The sequence below is a fragment of the Tauraco erythrolophus genome, chromosome 15 (genome assembly GCF_009769465.1).
Source record: "Tauraco erythrolophus isolate bTauEry1 chromosome 15, bTauEry1.pri, whole genome shotgun sequence".
Lineage (NCBI taxonomy): Eukaryota > Metazoa > Chordata > Aves > Musophagiformes > Musophagidae > Tauraco > Tauraco erythrolophus.
The window spans coordinates 17,580,652-17,601,576 of NC_141479.1; the positions used below are offsets into that span (position 1 = coordinate 17,580,652).

General features: G+C 39.8%; 2 protein-coding genes across 4 annotated transcripts; both read left to right on the plus strand.

Moving 5' to 3' along the window:
* Positions 1-227: 227 nt before the first annotated feature.
* Positions 228-7,123, plus strand: CENPN (centromere protein N). 2 transcript variants are annotated; one of them, XM_009992963.1, is made up of 10 exons: positions 228-398; positions 1,599-1,644; positions 1,872-1,928; positions 2,296-2,372; positions 3,816-3,992; positions 4,744-4,845; positions 5,408-5,465; positions 5,883-5,992; positions 6,601-6,724; positions 7,011-7,123. In XM_009992963.1, the coding sequence occupies exons 1-10, from the start codon at positions 228-230 to the stop codon at positions 7,121-7,123; spliced, it is 1,035 nt and encodes a 344-aa protein (XP_009991265.1). The 2 variants fall into 2 exon arrangements, with proteins under 2 accessions (XP_009991265.1, XP_086477219.1); XM_086621093.1 differs by having other exon boundaries at positions 5,408-5,462; positions 5,877-5,992.
* Positions 7,124-9,528: 2,405 nt separating this feature from the next.
* Positions 9,529-20,108, plus strand: ATMIN (ATM interactor). Of its 2 annotated transcripts, XM_086620924.1 has the most exons (5): positions 9,585-9,653; positions 14,404-14,529; positions 15,497-15,696; positions 16,677-17,019; positions 17,278-20,108. In XM_086620924.1, exons 1-5 carry the CDS (start codon positions 9,624-9,626, stop codon positions 18,505-18,507), a joined length of 1,929 nt encoding a protein of 642 aa, XP_086477050.1. In that variant the 5' UTR covers positions 9,585-9,623; the 3' UTR covers positions 18,508-20,108. The 2 variants fall into 2 exon arrangements, with proteins under 2 accessions (XP_086477051.1, XP_086477050.1); XM_086620925.1 differs by having other exon boundaries at positions 9,529-9,653; positions 16,677-20,108.
* The last annotated feature ends 817 nt before the right edge of the window (positions 20,109-20,925 follow it).

A 20,925-nucleotide genomic window follows, 5' to 3' on the forward strand; every position in this document is an offset into this window, starting at 1 on the left:
GAGGTGGGTTCTGAGGGGCGTGAGGGGAAATTATTGTAGAATGCGTTTTAATTCGCTGTCGTTGATGTCCGCTGAAATCTGGTAGTGCTACGCTTAGGACCGATGCTAGCGTTTTGCTAGTCGTGCCCAGGTACGGCTTTGTACACCTCACTGAGGGAGCAAATCTCAGCCTGCCTGCGCCTTGATCTTAACTTCCTCAACGTTTCTACTTTTCAGGTGGCTTCATCATGGATGAAACCGTTGCTGAGTATATCCGAAGAACCGTACTAAAAATCCCACGAGATGAAATCAAGGCAATGCTACAGAACTGGGGCTTTCTCTCCGAGACACAGCTGCAAACCATAAACTTCCATCAGATAAAGGAGAACATTTCTCAAGATGTTGTTCAACTCTGTGAGGTAATTGTGAAAAAAAAAAAAAAAAAAAAAACAACAGGAAGAAGAAGGAAATTAATTTTCTTTGGCCATAACACAGCATCAAATGACAGTTTGTGGTATGGAAAACGTAAAGCTGAGCTGGTAATACCATCAGTTTTATCTGATTGGTAAGAGGGCAGGATTGACCCCTACTGAGTATGGAATTAGATGTTTTGAGCTCTAAGTTACACAAGGTAGATAAAAGCTCGATATCATAGAATCATAGAATGGTTAGAGTTGGAAGGAACCTCAAAGGTCATCTCGTTCCAACCCCCCTGCCATGGGCAGGGAAACCCTCCACTAAACTTTTAAGAAACGGATGTATTTCTAAATTGTAAAATAAAGGCATGGATTGAGACATCTACTCATTAGACAATGCTAATTTGAATCTATTTAGTATGGGTAATGAGAGCACTAGTTTATATCTTTTAGACTATTCAGACTTTTTTGAAAAATTTCCTTGGCCAGAACTACTTCTGTTCTGCGTACTGTAAGCAAAAAAAGTTTTCTGATCTCCTACTTATGCACTCTGATTTTGGTGTACCAGGAGTCTATATATAGTATCAAAACTCAGATAGATACAGTTACTACTGATATCTCAAATTCTATAGCTTTTGTATCATTCCCTATGAATTTCATACTGAAAGATTAATTACATGGATTGTAGATCAAACTGCAGGCAAGAAACTGAAGTTATTCTTGTAAGATAGCAAATGTCCTATTTTAAAATAGCGTTTGTTTCTGAAACGTTCTTATCTGTAGCAAGTAGTCTCATAAAGTTTCTTAAAAATCTTTTAATGCTGTAAAGGTTAAATAAAGAGGAACCCAGTATGTTGAAATGCCTGACAGCACAGCCCAGTGCTAGTTGGTGTTACGTAACATCATGAATACCCATTAACTTTACTTTCTAGTTGCTTGTACCTCATACTACAAGGACAACGTTCTTCTTGCTGCCTCTGCAGAAACACTCAAACCTTGCTGAAATAGCTTTCAATATTGATGTCTCAAAACTGTATTGTGTGCACATTGGGACCAGGTGTGGTGCCGCAGAAGGAGACAGCACATGCTGTGGACTTCAGCGCAGTGCAGTTTAAACTCCAAATGCTGAGATTTGTCACTTACTAAAGAGTGTGATAGAGTATTCTGGACCTGCAGTTCACCATGCACTATTATTCTTTCCAGGAAAATTCTGCAGACATAAAGCAAGCAGCTGTCCTAGACATAATTTGTAAGTAAAAAAAAAATTAATGAAAATAACATATTTATACTTCTTCCAAGTAACCTGGTAACACCCTTAATTACATAGCAAAGGTAGTCTAAGAATGCTGAATAAATTATATTCCATTATGAGAAGTAATCTTTTTTAAATACCTGGTCATAAAAGTATTGTAAATTTGTTCCTTTAATTACCATTTGATAATGCACTATGTTATTGACCAATTCCTATTTTCTTAGACAACCACATCTACCCAAACAAAAGAGTTTGGAGCGTTTACCAGATGAACAAAACAGGTAAAATGCCTTTCCTTGCTGTAATCTCAGGGTTCTCAGCAATTTACTGCAGTGCTGCCTCATATCATACTTTTTAAATACAAATATAGTCTAGTGTGGCTTTTTCAATAGAGTTATCTTTAATGTTTATAGAATACTTTCAATTAACTTCTCAAGCAATTACTAGAAATTAGTAACTACTAATTAAATGTTAACCTTTATACAGCAATAACGAGGCTCAAATTTAATACATGGTTTTTCATATAAGGGTGTGCAACTTCAGCTATTTCTGCCTAATTTTATTTCAACAAAACTGTAAAAACATCTGTGTAGTTCTTGTAAAGACAATTCTTGTTTCTTTTTTTTTTTTTTTTCCCTTGTGTAACAGAGGAAGAAATTGAACTTTTTGACTTATCAGATTTCAAAAAAAAATTTAAAAGACGACTTCGGTCAGCCTTGAAAAATGTAAGAATAAATCCACTCTGAATTTGTTACACAGCTCTGTTGTCAATAGCGTGTTTTCATAACTTTAGCAAGTATGTTTTTTGGGGTTTTTTATGGCCTGCATTAAAAATTAAATGGAATTATTCATTTGGGAATCATAGGAACTGCATGTGAAATAGGAAAAAATGTATTGCATATCACTTCTACCAACTTTACAACTGTGCTGGAGTGAAGTAAGATGTAAGTTTGCCTTAAAATATGAGAGACTTCAAGAAAAGCGGTATGTTTCTTTTCTATCAAATCTTTGCCCTGTTTGAGTGCGCACATTGCCTAGGTAGGTTGATACCGCTTTGTCCTGTTATCCATTAACAACACACAAACAACAAAAATTGGATCAAACAGAGCATAGAGGAAATTTGAAGTAGCCAGTAAGCAGGACAAGGAAGTTCAGTTATTATGACTTAGATTAGTAGCAAAATTGTATCAATTTCCTTCCCATTCTGGTTTTGAAATGTTTTTTGTGATGGCTGTGAGAACTTGGCGCTGGTATTTCATTACATTGTAATGACTGAAAGACCACTGTCAACAGCAGGAAGCAATTCTAGACTAAAGAAATTGCCATGGTAAGAAAAAAAATGGGAAGAAAGTACCATCATCTCACTTTTTTTACTCAGCAATTTGCAGAAGCCTTTTCTTGCTTCAGATCACCAGCTTCATTTAAGCAGGTAGTAGAAAGTGCCTTTGGCTAGTCAGCTGTGTCACTTCTTGTTGCACTACTCGACAACAGCAGAGGGCAACAAATACAAATCAGACTGACAGGTAATCAACTGCAGTTCATGTAACTCTATTATAAGACAGTTTTGCAATATTTTCATTTTAAAAAGAAAAATTCCACAAATAATTTGAGAAGTGATGTTGGTCCAGCAATTAAACAGTTGATGGCCTAGTTGGACTAAAAGCTTGACAACACGTGCCTTGGTCAAAAGGAGGGCTCTTTTTTTTTTTTTTTTTTTTTTTTAAAGGAAGTTTTCCCACTCTTAAGTCACAAGTTGATTAAAAGTTTAGTTTCTCAAAAATTGGACATACTGGAAATATTGCCACTAGCCCTCCATCTAAATAGGCACCTTTGCGTTGTGTTGTTATTTTCCCAAAAGAGAGAATCAAGGCTTTTTTAATAAGCTATTTTTATTTTCACTCTTCAGAAGAAAATGTACATCAACAGAAACAAAAGTCATACTAGAGTTTGAAAGATGATTTTTTTTTTTTCTAGTTTGTGAGGTTATTGTTTTTTTGTGGAAATTTGATTTAAATACAATCCTGAGCACACTTGTGGGATTTGTTTCTTATTGAAGCAGTAGTGTACTAAGTTATGTTTGGGTCTTGTGAACACAGGGTTAAGAAATAACAAAATCTTTCTGGATGCCTGACTGTGCTGGTGAAATAAAGCTTTTATTTTTCTGTTAGGTCACGATCAGCTTCAGAGAATATGAGGATAATGCAATCTGGATTAGAATTGCCTGGGGAACACCATATACAAAACCAAACCAGTACAAAACCAGCTATGTTGTGTACCATTCACAGACTCCTTATGTCTTTGTTTCTGCCTCGGTGCTTAGGAGCAACTTGCCTCTGCTGTGTCAGGTACAGAATAAACCTGTGTAGACCTTGACTTCACCACAGCTACATAGGGCTATAATTGTCTTAGTTCTAAGAGGACAGGTAAAGATTCATCACTTAACATAATTTACTAATCTACATAGTCACTTTTTTCTCTTAACTCGTGATAAAAATGAGGCAAAAAACCAAACTTTGACTTTTGGAATGCTGCATCGTGAATAAATTCTGTTTATTGGGATTTTTGCTGGCCTTGAATTGTTCTAATTTCTTAACCAAGTGTTAGGCAATGTTTAGTTAAATTGTTTCGTAGAAATTGAAGAATATTACATCAACTAATTACATCAACTAAGTTAGCTGTCACAGCTAACTTCAAGAACAAAATGTATGAGCTCATTAGGCAATGCTATTAATTCATTTTAAAATTAATTTTCTGTCAACTCATGGTGATCAGCGTTAGTAGTCTTTAATTTTTTATATATTTAGCAGGCTTCCATACTAGTAACTTAATTATTTTATTAATCTGTTTATTTTATTTCCTTATTTCTCACTGAAAAAGCTATATAGGCTTATCTGGTTAATCCTGTGAATGCTTTTGAACATTAGCCTCAGCTTAGTAACAGTCAATTCAACATTTTTTCAGACACGAGAATCCTGCTAGTTAAAGGGCAGTTGCTTACCTTGAAACAAAAACATTGCAATGTCTCTATTTTTTCCATGTTATAAACACAATGATGATTAAGACTGATGTTAAAACAATTTCAATTTTTATTTAAAGGCTCTGGTTTTTGCTTCCAATTACCGTGACATCCGTGAAATGGAACTTCGAAGTCATTCTTTAAACTCCCTTAAAGATATTGTGTTTAAGAGATATAGCCAGGTGAGCCACTTCACAAGTACATCCTAAGATAAGTCTTGCTTTTTGTTTTAGGCCTAGTTCTCACCCCCTACTACAGGGGAAAACTCATCTCTTCCAACAGACCATCAAGTTAAAATAATATTGAACCGCTGAGGTGGCCAGCCTTTCATTAAGGTAACATTACAATGGGGATGTAATTACTTAGTATTCCACCCACTCTTCATTATTGTTATTCCTGATGGTTAAACTTGGTCTTAAAATTGTATGAACAATTCAGTCCCCGGATTTTTTAGCATCATTTCACTAGGCTTCCTAGAGAAATAAGTTGAAAGCTATTAGAATGGGTGCTTACTCTGTTCATCCGTGTAAAACTTGTAAATAGGGAAATGTTCACAGATACCATAGCATGGGCATTCTTTTCTCAAAACAAAGCTGGGCTTTCTGACTTCTAGTAATTGTCAAAAATTGGAAGAATATTCACTTTCAAAATGAGAAGTGGAAAGGAACCTGGAAAGTTCTTTTCTGCTACAGCCTTTAAAAGTGGAAGTGAACAACCCCCCTTTTTTTTCCTCTCTCCATTTAGAACTTCCAAACTTATTATCCAAGACGTACACAAGAAAGGAATGTATCACCAGAAAGTGGTATGTGTATTTTAAATTAAACAACAGTTTGAATGTCATTACTGCTGGCTTGTGAAATGTCTGTCTGTTACGTTCACACTACATTATCCATCCCTGGCGGGGTGCCACATTGCTGGCTGGCACTAGGAGAGGTAAGTGTTTCCCCATTACTGTCACTGGACACACCTGTGAAACCAAAAAAATACTCAATGCCCAGTATCTCCTTTGATAACAGTTTGGGTTTTCCTCTTGGTAAGAACTGAAAATATAAATGATGGAGACAACTAGCTTATGAAAAAAGATTGTGATGAATTCTTTTGAAGTTTTGTTTTTCAATTCTCACTGGAGTAATCACCTGATCAGAAAAACAGTATTGTATCAGCTGACAAGGTTGTCTGTTTTTTCTCTTCTCTTCCCTACTCTTTTCCCCTGCGGCAGATTTAAGGATAATTCAGGAAAACAGAAATGAGAAAGAAAGAATAGAGAGAGTGAATCGGGAAGTTTTTGGTGATGGTCCCCAACCGAAACTTGAATTTGCACAATATAAGGTAGTAAAAGCAACAAATTTTGTTGGATTTTTGTTTTTAATTTTAATGTAGTGGTAGCTACATGAAATTGCAAGTTTAAGAAATACTAGAATTTTTTTTTTTAATTTTAAGGAGGATATTTTAAAATAAATTAGTTAAAACTATCTTTAAGAAACAGATTTGCATTGAGACTTGGTCAGACTACTAGATCGTGTTTCAGTCTTTCAGCCTTGTGACCTGAGCATTTTAACTCTGTTTTGTAATAAAGGCTTACACCAGCAGGGTGCTGAAGGGTTACTGGAAGTACATACAAAGCTCATACTACATATAACACCATAATTTAACTTCTTGGATGATGCACAGATTTTATCCAATGAACAGATATATTGGAAATTCTAAGAGATACTTAATGTTTTACAATATTACCGAACAAGCTGCTCTTTCAGCAGAAAACTGTTTACCACATGGTGGCACCCTCTGATTTTATTAAAGTATTCCTCCAGCTGGAATCATGTTGGCATTACAAATAAGATACAGCCTTGTTACATTTCTCATGTAATGTTAAATAATAACATACAAATAAAATACATTCATTGCTTATACTTGCTGGTTAAATTTTCTATTAACAGCTTGAGACGATGTTTAAAAGTGATCCTAAAATGGATGTTTTGGATAAAAAAGAACCATTCAGATGTCTGGTCAAGTTTTCTAGTCCGGATCTTTTAGAATCGCTGAAATCCTTGGCACCAGCGGGTAAGTGTTCCGACTTCATAAAATGGAGCAAAAATCCACAGTTAAATGTTTTTATCATCTTATGGTCTGCTTGTATCTTGCATGAGGGAAAACCTTCACGGTTTGTTTAGAAATACATAGAAATTTAGTAGAATAAAAATGTTACCACTACAAATGTCTAAATGCAGACCAGTTTGTTCTTAGAATGACTTGTTTGTACACAGATACTCAAGACGTGTTTTTAGTTTTATAAGTGTTATGAAAGGTAAATATTGGTTAAGCTATAATTGCCTGTCTCTCTCTCCAGGTATGGCTGATGCACCACTCTCGCCACTACTTACATGTATACCAGAAAAAGCTAGGAATTATTTTAAAATTAGAGAGAAAAAAGATTTTGCAGGAAGCTTTGTAAGCCCTTAATTTAAAACAGATTAATAGAGAAATATACAACCCATTTATCACTGGTATTAATATAAATCATCATAAACTTTAAAATTGATTTTAAGGAAAAAAAAAAAGAAAAAAAACTCAAACCTCTTATTCTTTGATAATCCCTTAAAAGTTTTTTCTAAATTACGACTTCTTTGAATTATTTGTCCACATTTGTCTTTTAACGGAAGACTTAGCCCTTTCCTTACATAATAAAAAAACACTAGTTGCAAAGTTTAAACAGAGATTGTGGTTATTTTAAATTTAAATGCGATGACTGCTCATAACTGTATTTTTAATAGTATTTCTGAAGTTAAAGCTTCACAAAGATACAAGACAGCTGTAGCTCTCCAGTTTGCTGTCGTAGCTGCAGATGGTGAAGATATTCGAGGTGGCTGCCTTATTCCAGCTCCAGTTCGGCAGCGTAACGGAAGACATGCCCCGTTTTGAACACGTGAACAGTCTCATTCAAATAAGGGGAACTGCCTGTCTGCAGGTCAGGCATGTTTTTATCTTGGCAGATGAAGATTATATTCAAGAGCATTACAGGGCATGAGGGAGAAGGGACTCTTGGAATACAGATGTCAGTAAGAAATTTCCATCCAGCTTTAGTGGATATTAATTTGGATCCAGAGTTTTTACTCACCAAGGGCAACAGCCAATAACAAATAAATAGGAAAAAAAACCAAACCTGTCTTAGGAAATTTTATCTTAGAGGAATGCAATGAAACAGGCAATAACTTTCTTCTGAGGAAGTCCATGTTTCAGAGTACTTCAATTAAGATTTTATCTGTCTGCAATCCTTTCCCAGGAACACTTTTTTCTGCTTGGGGACATAAAGATTGCAGAATCAAGATGGCAACATCCATTAGCGCAAACAACAGCTTTGCACTGGGGTTCTTTAGAGTCAGTAATTTCGAATTGGTAATTATATAAATGTATTTAATTGATAATTATATAGATCTACTTTTATGTAACTTGCTGCATCATGTTTGAGACGGATTTGATCTGAAGATCCAGTTATAGTGTACAAGTGCTTCTTTTTTAATTCTGTTAACGGGAAACTTTGTGCATATGGAATTTCTGATTCACTTCAGATATGTCAACGTGCAGAGACAGTCTTCATCACTTCATGGCACAGTGTAAATGTTTTGAGAGGTTGTATGGGAATGTTTTTGTTTTCAAACTGTAAATAAATATGTAAATTAAGTCTTCTCATAGAAGTTTGGCCTGACTTAAAAACATGACTTAACCAGTTAACAAAAATCAGTATATGTTGTTTTGGTTTTTAGCATCTCTGTATAGCTCACACATAAAAAGAAGATAGTTTAGGACTCTCTGCTAGTGATTTATTTTTAGGACTTTGACCTGATTTAAATCACTATATTTGTTAGTTTGACAAAATACTTAACATAATGCTAGGATTCTGAAACAATTCTAGGTTTTGTGTGATAGACATGAAGAGCTGGCTCTTAATGTCTTTCACTTATACCCTCACAGAGCCTTCCTGGAGTCAGACCCATTAAAATTCCAGTATGCATTTCACTCTGCCACTTTTTCTTCCCAATGCTCTCTCCCAAATAACTTCAATGCCTGGGATGATCATGATTTACCATAAAGGCAGAGTTTCAAAATACTCTAAAACATTGTGAGTACCTGGCTTACTGCCTGTTCCAGCCTCGTTTCTGGGAAAGGCTGTCGCTGTCCCCTTTTTAACAACCAAAAAGTTGGTGTCTCTGCTTTTCAGATAAACGTTTCATCTCTGTGTTCCTGTAGCCGAGGCTGTTACAGGCAGGACCCATTAAGCCCCAGCAGCAGGACGCGTGCAGACGGGAGGTCCGGGCTGTTTAACCACCACCCTGGGAGCTGCACCCATCACGTCACTCTTCCCCAGTTAACGGTATCGCACGTTTTTCCCTTTAAATGGCTAAGCTCTAGGGAAAATCTCCCGTGTGTTGCGCCACTGGTTCCTTAAACGCGAGTCCGCGTCCGCAGGCGAACGCAGAACACCCGTGTGCGGAGCAGGCGCCGCAGCCCCGTCCCACCCGGGGAGGCACCAGCGCCGCCTCACTCGCTGTGGCCCCGCGCGCTCTCGTGCCTGCACCGTCAGCCTCTCGCTCTCCCGCTCGGGTGCCACGCGCCGGCCCTCACCGCCCCATCCGGCCGCCACGGCCCGGCGCGACGCGGGCGTAAGGGGCGGGGCCGAGGCACGTGCTGCTGAATATTCAACAGTGCCGCTGACGATTGGCTGCCGCCCCCGGAAGTGGCGGGCCGAGCACCTGACAGCAACATGGCGGCGGCAGCAGCAGCCGGGCGGCGTGGCGGGGGGTTGGGGCGGCCCCCGGCGCCGGCGCCTGTGCCGGTGGGGGACGTGCCGCCCGCCGGCGAGCTGGTGCGGCCCTCGGTGACAGAGCTGTCCCAAGTGCGGACCAACATCCTGTGCACGGTGCCCGGCTGCGGCAAGGTGCTGCCCAACAGCCCGGCCCTCGACATGCACCTGAGCAAGGCCCACCCGCTCCAGGTACCGCCGCCCGCCCGGGCGTCTCCCTCCGCCAGAGCGGGGGCTGCGCGGGGGTGGCCCGCCCCTCACCTCCCCTCGGCGCGGGGGGCTCTTTCATGACGCAGCTCGTTGTGCCGCGCCGGGCCGCAGCCCCCGGGGCCTGCCGGAGGTCCGGCTGTGCCCCACCAGGCCCCGGCGTCCAGGTCCCCCCCCCCCCCCGGCCCCGCTGCGAGGTGCTCCCCCCGCCGCAGGCCGCCGGACCCCGCCCGCTGCGGCGGCTGGGGGCTCCGGTGCTGCTCGGCGGGAGGGCGGGGCCCCTCGGGGGCCTGTGGCTGCGCACGGGGCCGGGGCGCGTCCCGCGGAGGCGGCCGCGCTGCTCGGCGGTGCCGGGGTTTACTTCGCGGAGGGGTGTGGGACGAGGCGGGGTAAATATTCCACGTGGGAATCATGGAGCGTTTCTCGCTGTCTCTTGTTTAAATCGCCCCCACCTGAAAAGCGCGCGCAGGTGTATGTATAAATACACGAGTGTGTGCAGTCGTATTGAGAATTCCAGTAAAATTCCAGTGAAATTACCGATTTTGTACCAGTGTTAAGCGTAATAAGGCAGCTAAAAGTTCTTTGGGACTCAGTTTCTGTTATGTCACGCGCTTACTGCTTGTCTTTCTGCAGTAAAACGCTGTAGCCCTGCTCGCGAGGTGCCATGCAAACATGCTGCATTTCCTAGCCTTCCTCAGCAGTTGGCAAGCCGTCCTCATCCAAACGCTGAGTGCTGTTTTGCTGGGGTTTGTGTTTGTTTTTTGAAAACGTCTGTGAGCCAAAAAAACCCTAGATGGATGCCATTTTGGAAACAAGCTCTCATTACCATAGTACTCCAGAAAAAACATAGCATGTAGTAGGGGGTGGGGAGAGCCACAGTTCAGCAAGTATGTGCTTGAGTGTGGGCATTTCTCAGAGAGAGCCTCACTTTTGTCAAATCAAAGTGCCGAGTGTGTGAGGAGAAATCCTGTTCCTGGAACGTGCAGCATCCATAGCTGCGTGCTGCAAACGCAGCCCCAGTGGCAAACAATAAACATACTTGTTTTGTGAAACGGGTAATAATAGAATCAAGCATGCGTTACAGGTGATGTTTGTGCTGCACAGAAGGAAATAGGAGATTGCAAGTGTGCTTGAGACTGTCTCTGTTTTATTTTATTTTCTAACGTGCACTAACAGCCTTTGTGTGTGTTAACGTGTTTTATCTTTCATGTACGTACGAGTGGAGGCGCAACAGGAGCTGAAGACGTTCGTTCAGGTTCAGCAGACAGTCATTTTGGTTGTGAGCTTGTACTCTGGAGTGTGTGCAGCAGCCGGCGAGGGCTGCAGCCAGTGGGTTATGTAATTCCTGTTTGGGGAATGATGGGTGAGGAGATGCTGCGTTCTCACCAGTTGCCTAGATAGCAACTAACTAGTCGTGCCTTGCAGAATTATAACATATTTCATACACTGAGTTACTAAATCTTGTGATAGCTTGGGTAAATACTGAAACATGGATGGATGCAAGTTTTCAGAAACATCTGACTTATTCCGAGGACGTTGTAATTGAGTGTAAAACGTTATCGAGGCTGATTTTTCGGTACTGTGTCTTAGATAAAATATCTTCAGTATTTATTATGCACGGCTTTAGAATGCATCTTGAATGAAAGGATAAAGATATGAAGGTAAAAAGATATAAATCCAGGTGTGCGTTACTCTGTTTCTCCAGAAAGGGATGGACTTGAACTAATATTTTAGTATGTCCTTTTAAGAGATTATTAATTCCCAGGAAAAAAGAATTTAGGAAATTGCATTTGTTAGTGAAACATGAGGAATTAGTGAAGAGGCAACTTCACAAATGAAATGCTAAGAAGGTATTGGGGAAGAAGAGAATGTAGTAGTGCTGAAGAGAAGGGAGACTGACATGGTTAATTTTCATTAATAAAAATAGCACCAATAGGATCTATTGGTACCAAAAACGATGAGGTATTGTTGCTGCAGAGGAAGGATGTTCACATAAGAAAGCAAGATTACCCTCTAAGAACAGAATCAAGTGCAGTGGTATGAGATTATAGTCTTGTGAAGTGATAACAAAAACTTTATCAGTCCTGGTTTGTGACAGAAATAAGTAACTTGGGACGGGAAACACTTGCAAAAGCTGTTTGGTGATATGCATGCGAGCGTTTAGGGTGGTGCTGCTGTGAGAAGGGCAGACGTGAAACATGTCGGAAGGTTATTCTCTGTCACTGCTGTAGGGTAGGAATCTGATTCAAATCAGCTAAAATGAACCCACAAGAGGTGTAGAAAAGGGCTGCTAACGGTGATGAATGGCAAGTGTCTGACAAAGGGAAATGAAAAGAATTTGGCTGTTTGGCCTAACAAAAGAAGATATTACAAAGTGTCGATATTTAAATCTTTGTTTTCTGGCTCCTTAGCTTAACTAAGCCAATAAAATTGAGAACAGTGGATGTAAACTGGCACTTAATAGATTATGCTTGATTTTTTTTTTAATTCTTTGATCTTTTGTCTGTATTATTTTATGGAGAGAAGAGGAAGGCTTCTGTGTAGTTTGAAAATGAAGCTGGAGGAGTTCCTGTAAAGGAGAGGATTCTGTGGATTCCTGTGATGGCAGGGAGGCTGTAGTTGGTGGTGGACTAGAAAGGGTAGCTTACCCTTGGTGTGCGTTGCCCAGATGCAAACATTACACTACCACAATAGTTTTTATAATAAGAATAAACACGCTTCTCTGGTGTGATTTAGTAAAGAAATGCATGATATTCTGCTGAAAAAAAAAAGTTTTGAATAGGCTAGAATGTACTGTAACTTACTGTTTTAAATTAATCCTTTGCAGCAAGCCTTTCTTTTGCAGGAAAGCAAAACATGACAGTTCACCTTGATAAAATCCGTAGCAAGGATTGTTACTTCCCATTTTCGTGTTGTTGTCATAGGCCCTATCTGAATGCCAGTATTGCTTACAGTGCAGGAGTGTTGAGAGAAGTTAATCGAACAAATATCTACCAGTAATTGTGGTGGGTTCCTGTTGTAGAAGCATGGGAAGTAAAATCAGACATACAAGGAAAGGACTTGTGAGAACATCTGAAATATGACTGGCCAGATGGGTTTTTGAGAAGATGTAGGATTAACCATTCAGAGGCAGGAGGTTTTCTTGATGAAATGACAGCTGATCATTTTGATTGAGAGGCTCTAAGCTTTGCTGCTTTGAGTTTGGTCTGTCATTAACAAAAAATGAACTTGCAGCAGTGTCAGCAAGTAGCGGTGTTGAACGTGTGAAAATACAACTGAAATATTGCTGGAAGAGATTACATTTTACACAGAGTATCTTAGACTGAGAGGTGATTTGAGAAAAAACAAAATCACTGAAGTGTCCCCGTCATAATTTTCATGGTATTCCTGAATGAATACTTCAAAAGTAAGTCATGAGTAGCTCGGAACACAGAGTTGTTGCGTTGTGACTAGCAGTAGGTAGTTGAGAAGTGGAGGCGTGAGCAGTGAGCCCCATTGTGTTCTGGCAGCTGTGGTACATACTTTCTGTTTGCTTCACATGAGGCAGCTATTGCGCTTTGTGGTTTCTTTGTTTGGTCTAACCTGTGCAAACACGACACAGCTGGAGACCTGCCTGGAGAAGGTATTTGGGGAGTGACTGGTGTAAAATCAACATTCTGCCACTTACTGTGCTTACTGTCACTGTCGTCGTGCTAAGGAAGATCTGATGTAGAGCTCAAACAGGGCATGCTCTGGTAGTTCTTCCCTGAATAATCACCTTGGGGATGCCACTGTGGACTACTGTAACTGGCTCTGGGGACTTGGTTGGCCTCCTGCTCAGTCTCAGGATGCAAGGAGACTCACAGCTACTCTTGAGCATCAGATTTTTAATAGTGCACTTTTATTTTTTTTTGCGTAGACACAGATGCCTGATGTTTCCACTGAGACTCTTTCAGATGGGGTATGTCTAGAGGGATATGTCTTGTCTGGTTTCTATGGCTGTGTCCTCAGAAGGAATAGGTTCTATATGGTTGAACAATCCCACTAGTGTGTCCTAAATATGTATTTTTGAGGTTCTCCTTGAGCAAGTCACATTGCTTTCTTCTGTTTTGTACATGTGATGGTCAGTGAGGCAGATCACATGGAAAGCACAGGTATACCAATTACTTAATGTTTGGAGATGCAGGATTGGCGTACCAGTTGTTAGTTTAATAGACTTAAATGATATTTGGTTTATGATCTGAATTAAGTGGCAGAGTGTACTTGGTGTTTTTCATTTTATTACAAGTAAACTCTAAATAGTGCCAACAGAATTCCAACGTCAGGGAAGTGTTGTGTTACACAGTGTGTGACTAATTTTAATGGAGCTTCAAGTAGACTGTGCTACCAAAAAGTAAAACCATGCTGACTTGGCAGTGTAGTGTAGCATCTGTAGGGAAAGCTTTTTGGCTCAAATAACACAGAAGGCAGTTATAATTGGCTTGGGGCAGCCAGTATCTTGGTAAAAGTAAGTAGTACAGTGCCTCTGCTCCGTAGAGCTGCTTGTAATTTTGCTCGGTGATTTTGATGGTATGTTTGCAAAGTAGCATCCACATAGGTGAAAAACTCCATTTGAACTTTTCAAATCACTTAGGAAAGTGCCCTCAGCTTATTGAGGTGCATAAACTCAGTGTGCCAAAGTTGATGTATCCTCTGAGTGTTGTCTTCAATATGCAAACCTGTAGAATTGTCAACTTCTCAACTGGTTCTTTTTCAGAATGGAAAACTTAATGCACCGATAAGGAAGGGTTTGAAAACTTCACGGAAATTCTACTGCTGTCCTATTGAAGGCTGCCCTAGAGGACCAAACAGACCATTTTCCCAATTTTCTCTTGTAAAACAGGTATTCCTATTTCCTAAAGTATTATTTTCATACTGATTTAGTCCTGACTGTCTCTACTCCAGAGAGTGTATGCTTTTGCAGTCAGATATGAGCAAAGCCTGTCAGCATATATCCAGAAGTTGGATAATTGTATGCAGAAACTCCACATGGGCACATGGTTAAGGAATTTGCATATTTGCATGTTGATATTAGAGGACTTGAACCTTTCGATCAGGCAGATGCCAGTATGTTCTGCTAAACTAGAAGACAGCCCCTCTCCACAAATTAAAAAGATGAAGAAAGATCAAAGAGGGGGGAAAAAAATGTCACAGTAGCAACAAATAAAGGTTTAAAATGTGGCTGATGCTTTTAAACTGCTTTTTCAGTTGATCAAGAGTTGAGAGTTTTTCTGGGCTTTAGTATCAAAATGCATTTGTTTTCTAGTTACTGTTTAAGAGAACATGTAAGACTTGTTTCTGCATGCGTGAGTAAAAAAGCACTCTTCTGCTGTTGAGTACCTGTGATAAGCTGAGGAGACCATCGGAGACGAGTCGCTAGCACTTGATGCCATAAATGAAAAGGAAAAATTCTGGTGTTTGCTCTGAAGTTGGCCTGTTTGACTTAGTTGTAGATCTTCAGGAGTGTGCACGTGTTGCAACGTATACCTACTACACTCTGCGGCAAGATTCATCTATAGATTTATGAATATCCATAGGAAACCTCCAATAGCATTAGGACACAGAAATCCTTATCTGTGTTTTAAGATGCACGTAGCACAAGCAGATTTGCAAACTTTAAATTCTTTCTGTTGATTTCTTTATGCTTGTGACTTAATTCTAATGAGACTTCAAAAAAATACTAATTCTTCTCTGCAATGCTATTTAACAACTAAAAAAAAAATGCAAATCTTGATGTCTCCTCTAAACATGATTTTCTTTTTCTCAGTCTTAGCTGAAGGCTAATGTTTGCTTTTCATTGTGTATTCTAGCACTTTATGAAAATACATGCTGAAAAGAAGCACAAATGTGATAAATGTAGTAACTCCTATGGTACAGAATGGTATTTGAAACGTCATATAGAGGTCTGTGGCAAGACTTTCCAGTGTACTTGTGGATGCCCTTATGCCAGCAGAACAGCATTACTGTCTCATATTTACAGAACTGGCCATGAAATTCCTGCAGAACACAGGTAAAAGTGAAGCAGTTAAGTAACGATACTTATGTTCATCACAAAGTCCTCTGTCTCCCATGTACTGGCTATTTGTCTCCTTTCTGTTGATGAGATTGGAAATAGGCTCACATTGTTTTAGCTGTAAAGCAGTTTGCAGTTTCTTTGTTCTGTTGCTTTTAGTAGTTCCTGTTTTGTTGAAGGCAATGATGATTGTCTAATCGATAAGATCAGGTTTCCCCACATACAAAACAAAAAGTACTGATGACACTGCACTGCATGGCATAAATGCTGGTGGTTCTTGTTGCATCTGCTTTTACAGTTCTGTGAGAGTAGAGATGATTTGGAAATATTTATAGCTGGTAACTGGGTTTGGAATGCGGTTCAGTTTATTTTCTTTTATAGTCTAGTTGTTTTTGCAAGTATTGGTGGATTTTATTTTTTTTTAAATGCTAGTATATGCATGCTTAGGTTTATAGTTGTCTTAAGGTGTACATACGTTTCATAAAGGGTGGTCTGTCTCCTGAGGCCTAGCTTGTCTGTCTTGGAGATTCAGCTGCTGCAAAATTAAATTTCGTGTAAAGGAGTGCTAATTGTATCTTCAGTTTCCATGAGAGACCTTTACCTGTACATTAATTTTAAGAGCGCTGTCTCTTCAATGCTCAGTCTGAGTTGGCATCAAAGTAACAAATTAAACATGTCTTCAAATCGGAGTGCTTAGTGTACAAGGGGGAAGAAACCATCTAAACTTCCATCTCCATTTAGAAATAGGTCTCCGTAAAAGAGGTAGCCTTTTTTCTTTTAAATGGGAGAGCGAGAAATGAAATTTTACAAAATGAAGTTCATGGAGTCTTTTTATATTTTAATCAGGATTAGTTGTCTTCTCATATCCAACCTCATCCAAGACTTCAGTTTATATTTTCAATGCAATTACTCAAAAGAATGGAAGGCAGATGTTTTGTGCTTGAAAGGAGTATAAATTATTGATCTCGTGTTCACAGGGATCCTCCTAGTAAGAAAAGGAAAATGGAGTCCTCCGTACATAATCAGCCGTTGGCAGAGAAAGCAAATGAAGTATTCATCAGTACACACAATAACAATCCTGGCACTCAGGAATTGGAGTCCTCTGAAGTGAAACTAGTGGCCTCTCTTGAAGGCTCCTGCAGTTCCAACTTCACAAACCCAATGCAGCCAAAATGTGCACCGAAGATGCTCTTACCAAAGCCCAAGGTGGCTTTGGTTAAACTCCCAGTGATGCAGCTCGCTCACTTGCCTGTGTATGTATCTGCAACAGACCCTTCTGTCAAACCTGCTGTAGTGGCTGTTGATAATCAAGGTTCAGTTGTAAGTACTGTTCATCTATTGCCTCAATCTATAGGAATTCTGATTCCAGCACTGGAGGCAGAAACACTTGTATTTAAAGATAGTATGCCTGTTTCAAAAGTGATAAATACCGGTGATCATGAACCAGTAAGTACTGGTGTACAAGTTGAGTTGGATACGGTTATGTCGAATAACACAGGGCAAGAGCTGGGGAATGTTTGTCACAAGAATAAAATTTCTTCAATAAATATACAGACTGACTTGTCTTGTGTTTCACAGAACTTTGTGCCAGCTGCAGCTTGGACACCCAGTTCTTCTGTGTCCTCTTGCTCTCAGACAGACCTGTCGTTCAGTTCACAGGTTTCGTTGCCGATCAGTGTGCACACACAGACACTGCTGCCTGCTTCCAAACTGACTTCATCCATAGCTGCTCAGACTGATGCTTTTAGTCAGGTTTGTTTTCCAACGTGTGGCATTTCTAGAGAGACTCAAACCAGTAGGACACAGGACTCTGTTGATGGAAGAGTGCAAATGGACCAGGCTGTAATGTGCAGTGACATCTTTGACAATGTTCATTCATCATATAATGTTTCTACTCATATTGAACTTCCAGAAAACAATTTAATGCCTGCAAATATAGATCAAGCGCTGCTGCAAAGGAGTAATTGCAAGAGCTTGAATCAAGACACAGTGAAGTCTGAATCCCTTATCAACTTCAATACACAGACTAATATACTTCCACCTCAAAATACGATGGATAATCAAACCCAGACAATGGACCTGCTAAGTGATCTGGAAAATATCTTTTCAGGAAACATGTCAGGCCAGACACTGGACAATCGTGGCCTTTTGTCCGAGACAAGTTCTAATGCTGACACGCATCTGCCATCTGGTCCATCACAGAGCACAGGAATAGACTTTGACATTGAAGAGTTCTTTTCAGCATCCAATATCCAAACTCAGACTGAAGAGAGCGAGCTTGGTACCCTAAACTCTGAGCCAGTTTTGGAGTCACTGGACATTGAAACTCAGACTGATTTCTTATTTTCAGATAGTGCCACTCAATCGTACAGCTGCCGAGGAAATTCTAACTTCCTGGGTTTGGAGATGTTTGATACTCAGACACAGACAGACTTGAATTTCTTTTTGGACAGTAATACCCATCTGCCTTTAGGAAGTATTCTGAAGCAGTCTAGTTTCTCCATGAGTACTGACTCATCTGATACAGAAACCCAGACAGAAGTATATCCAACTACTAAAAATACTCCTACTCAGAATATTGAAAGCAAAGTCCAGCTCAGTAGCGCTGAAACACAGACTATGGATAGCTGCTTCGAGAATCTAGGGAGTTTATTCCTTACCAGCAATGAGACACAGACAGCAATGGATGACTTTCTTCTGGCTGACTTAGCCTGGAATACAATGGAGTCTCAGTTCAGTTCAGTAGAAACACAGACCTGTGAAGAGCTATGCTCCTTGTTTCAGAGCTCTGACAAGCCCAGCCATTGAGTGCTCCGTAGTACGTGGTGTAACTGTTTCCTGTGGTTTGAAATTAAATTATTGGGGTGGTAGAGATGGCTGGACCAAGTTATCCACTTTGCATTATTGAATGTAGTTATGGTGAGCAGTTGGCGTAAGAGACTTCTCATGCTGAAGGTACTCTACTGAATATGTAACTTTACAAAAGCTATGTGTGTATAAATGAGGGAAGGAGGGGGTGTAACATGTTAATGTACATTTGAACCTTAAAAAAAGGTGCCTATGTTTTTTCCTTCAACTTCTTTACAAAGCTGATACTGCTTTCATCAAAACAGAAGAACTTTTAAAATTGTTCTATGTATGTGTATCTCTGTCTGTTCCTGGCTTACATACAGGGTTCCAGTGTGCTGGACCAAAACCCTGACCTGTCCAATTCAGATGCTTCCCTGAACTTACGGGGGAGGATTCTATTAGTGTAAGCTACTTCTGTTTACTTTTTATAGTAGCTTGTATTTTAAATCTGGCATGAGCATAATAAGCTGTATTGTCTTCTTTTATTCATGCCTTCACAACTGTTTCTCCTGCATAAGTTGGTATTTTCCAAATACCTGTCCAACACACTAGACACACGTAGACTCTTGAATAGTCGAATATATTTATTATTAAATATATGTAGAAAGCAGTATTTTTTTATTTTTTCCCTGAGTGGCACTGATGCCCTTCAAAGAGTAGGAAAAGAATTTGGAATACAGAATTTTAGGGAAAATCAGTATGTCATCCTTTTAGCTAGTGTAATAAATGGGACTAACATTTTTAGAGTCTTCAGGAGGGATTTGCTTAAATTATTTCTGTCTGTAAGATGCAAATGTTACAATGTGTGTGCCTCCAGGACTAGAATAATTTGGTTTTGCTGAAATTCTCCTAACTTTATTAAGATATAAGTTGAGAAATGTTACAGTGGTTTATACCTCTATTACCTTAACAGAAATTGTTAGAAATGGGAAATTAAATTCTCTGAAATACTCAGCTAGACTTCTGTTTTTGGACTTCTCGCTTCTAAAAACAATCGGAATCCTTACAGCAGAGCTGGGAGATCAGCTCACAGAAGCACTTTCAGAACAGCTGTATCTTGCTTTTGCACGTTGATCTGCAGCTTTTAGAGAGCTTTTCTGAGTGTAGTCAAGTTCAAGCAAACTGATTTTTCAGAGAAGAAACGTGGGACCTCTTGGAATTTTTTTTAATGTTCATCTTGCCCCTCATACCATTGTTTGCAGTATTTTTGATTTGCATGAAAAAATATTAAGCCAGTTGTGAATGTATGTTGGAATTTAGCCTTAATTCATTTTTATCTCTTGCTATAAAACCTGCAAAATGTAGGACTCTGGTTTTGTCCTGGACAGGTTTTGGTTTCTGTTACCTTAAATGAAAAGAGAAACCTCTTCACGTCAAGTTCCTGGGCCTGTAACAGACTTTACTCCTCCGTAGTGAGAGGAGACGTATTGGCTGCGCGTTTACAAGGCAGCCCGTCAGTAAATGTGTGTCCAAGCCTTAGTTTGTGAAGACTCACTATGCTTTGTGCTTCCTGTCTTCAACTCAAGGATGTGGGAGTTAAGTTACTCACCCATTGCAGCTAGCTTTTTTGTTGAAAATGAGCAATACTTTTTTTTTTTTTAGTCTCTTCCTACCACTCTTTTTAAATTGCCCTAGTTAACACACTAATATGGTAAGCATCTCTGCTTTTACTGGAAATAATCTCTGTAGATTAACCCTGAAACTTGTATTTTCCTTCTGAAGAACTCCTGAAACGACAGCTGGGTTGCCTGTTTAATTTTTCAGCGTTTCTAGATGTGAGTTCAGACACTTCCAGTTTTTGGCTGAAGAAGCCGCAGAAAGGTATCTTGCCGTTCCCCCCCAGGAGTACAGTGATTCCCCTCTGGTTTCACAATGCCTAGAGTTCTGGTCCTAAAGGTGGGATATATTAAAAAAAAAAAAAAAACAAACAAGGCATCACTTGTGATTCTATTTCTTCTCAAAATATGACTGATTCATATTTACCTGCCTACTTTGAAATTGGGAAGTAAGGTAAATGACAAAATTAGGTTAATTTATTCTCTCGCAGTATTTTTCTAATAATGTTGCATCTTCAGGTTTTAAAGTGTTTATTGTTCTCCTTTCATCCCCTTGCCTGGAATACCAGAGAACATTTCTCCATACATAGGCTTCTGTGTTTCTGATGTCCAAGTTGTCTGTACTGATGCATGAAAGAGAAGCAGTTACTACAAATCTGGTTGGGGAAAACTGCATTTTCCACAGCTGTAGAAGACAGAAGTGAGAAACTGTTCATTACCTCTGAATTTAGAAAGCTGGTCTTTTTTCTGCAAGAGAAGGAATCTTAGGTGATGAGGAGCAGAGTTACAGAAGGCTTTGAATTGCAGCCATCTGAGAGAC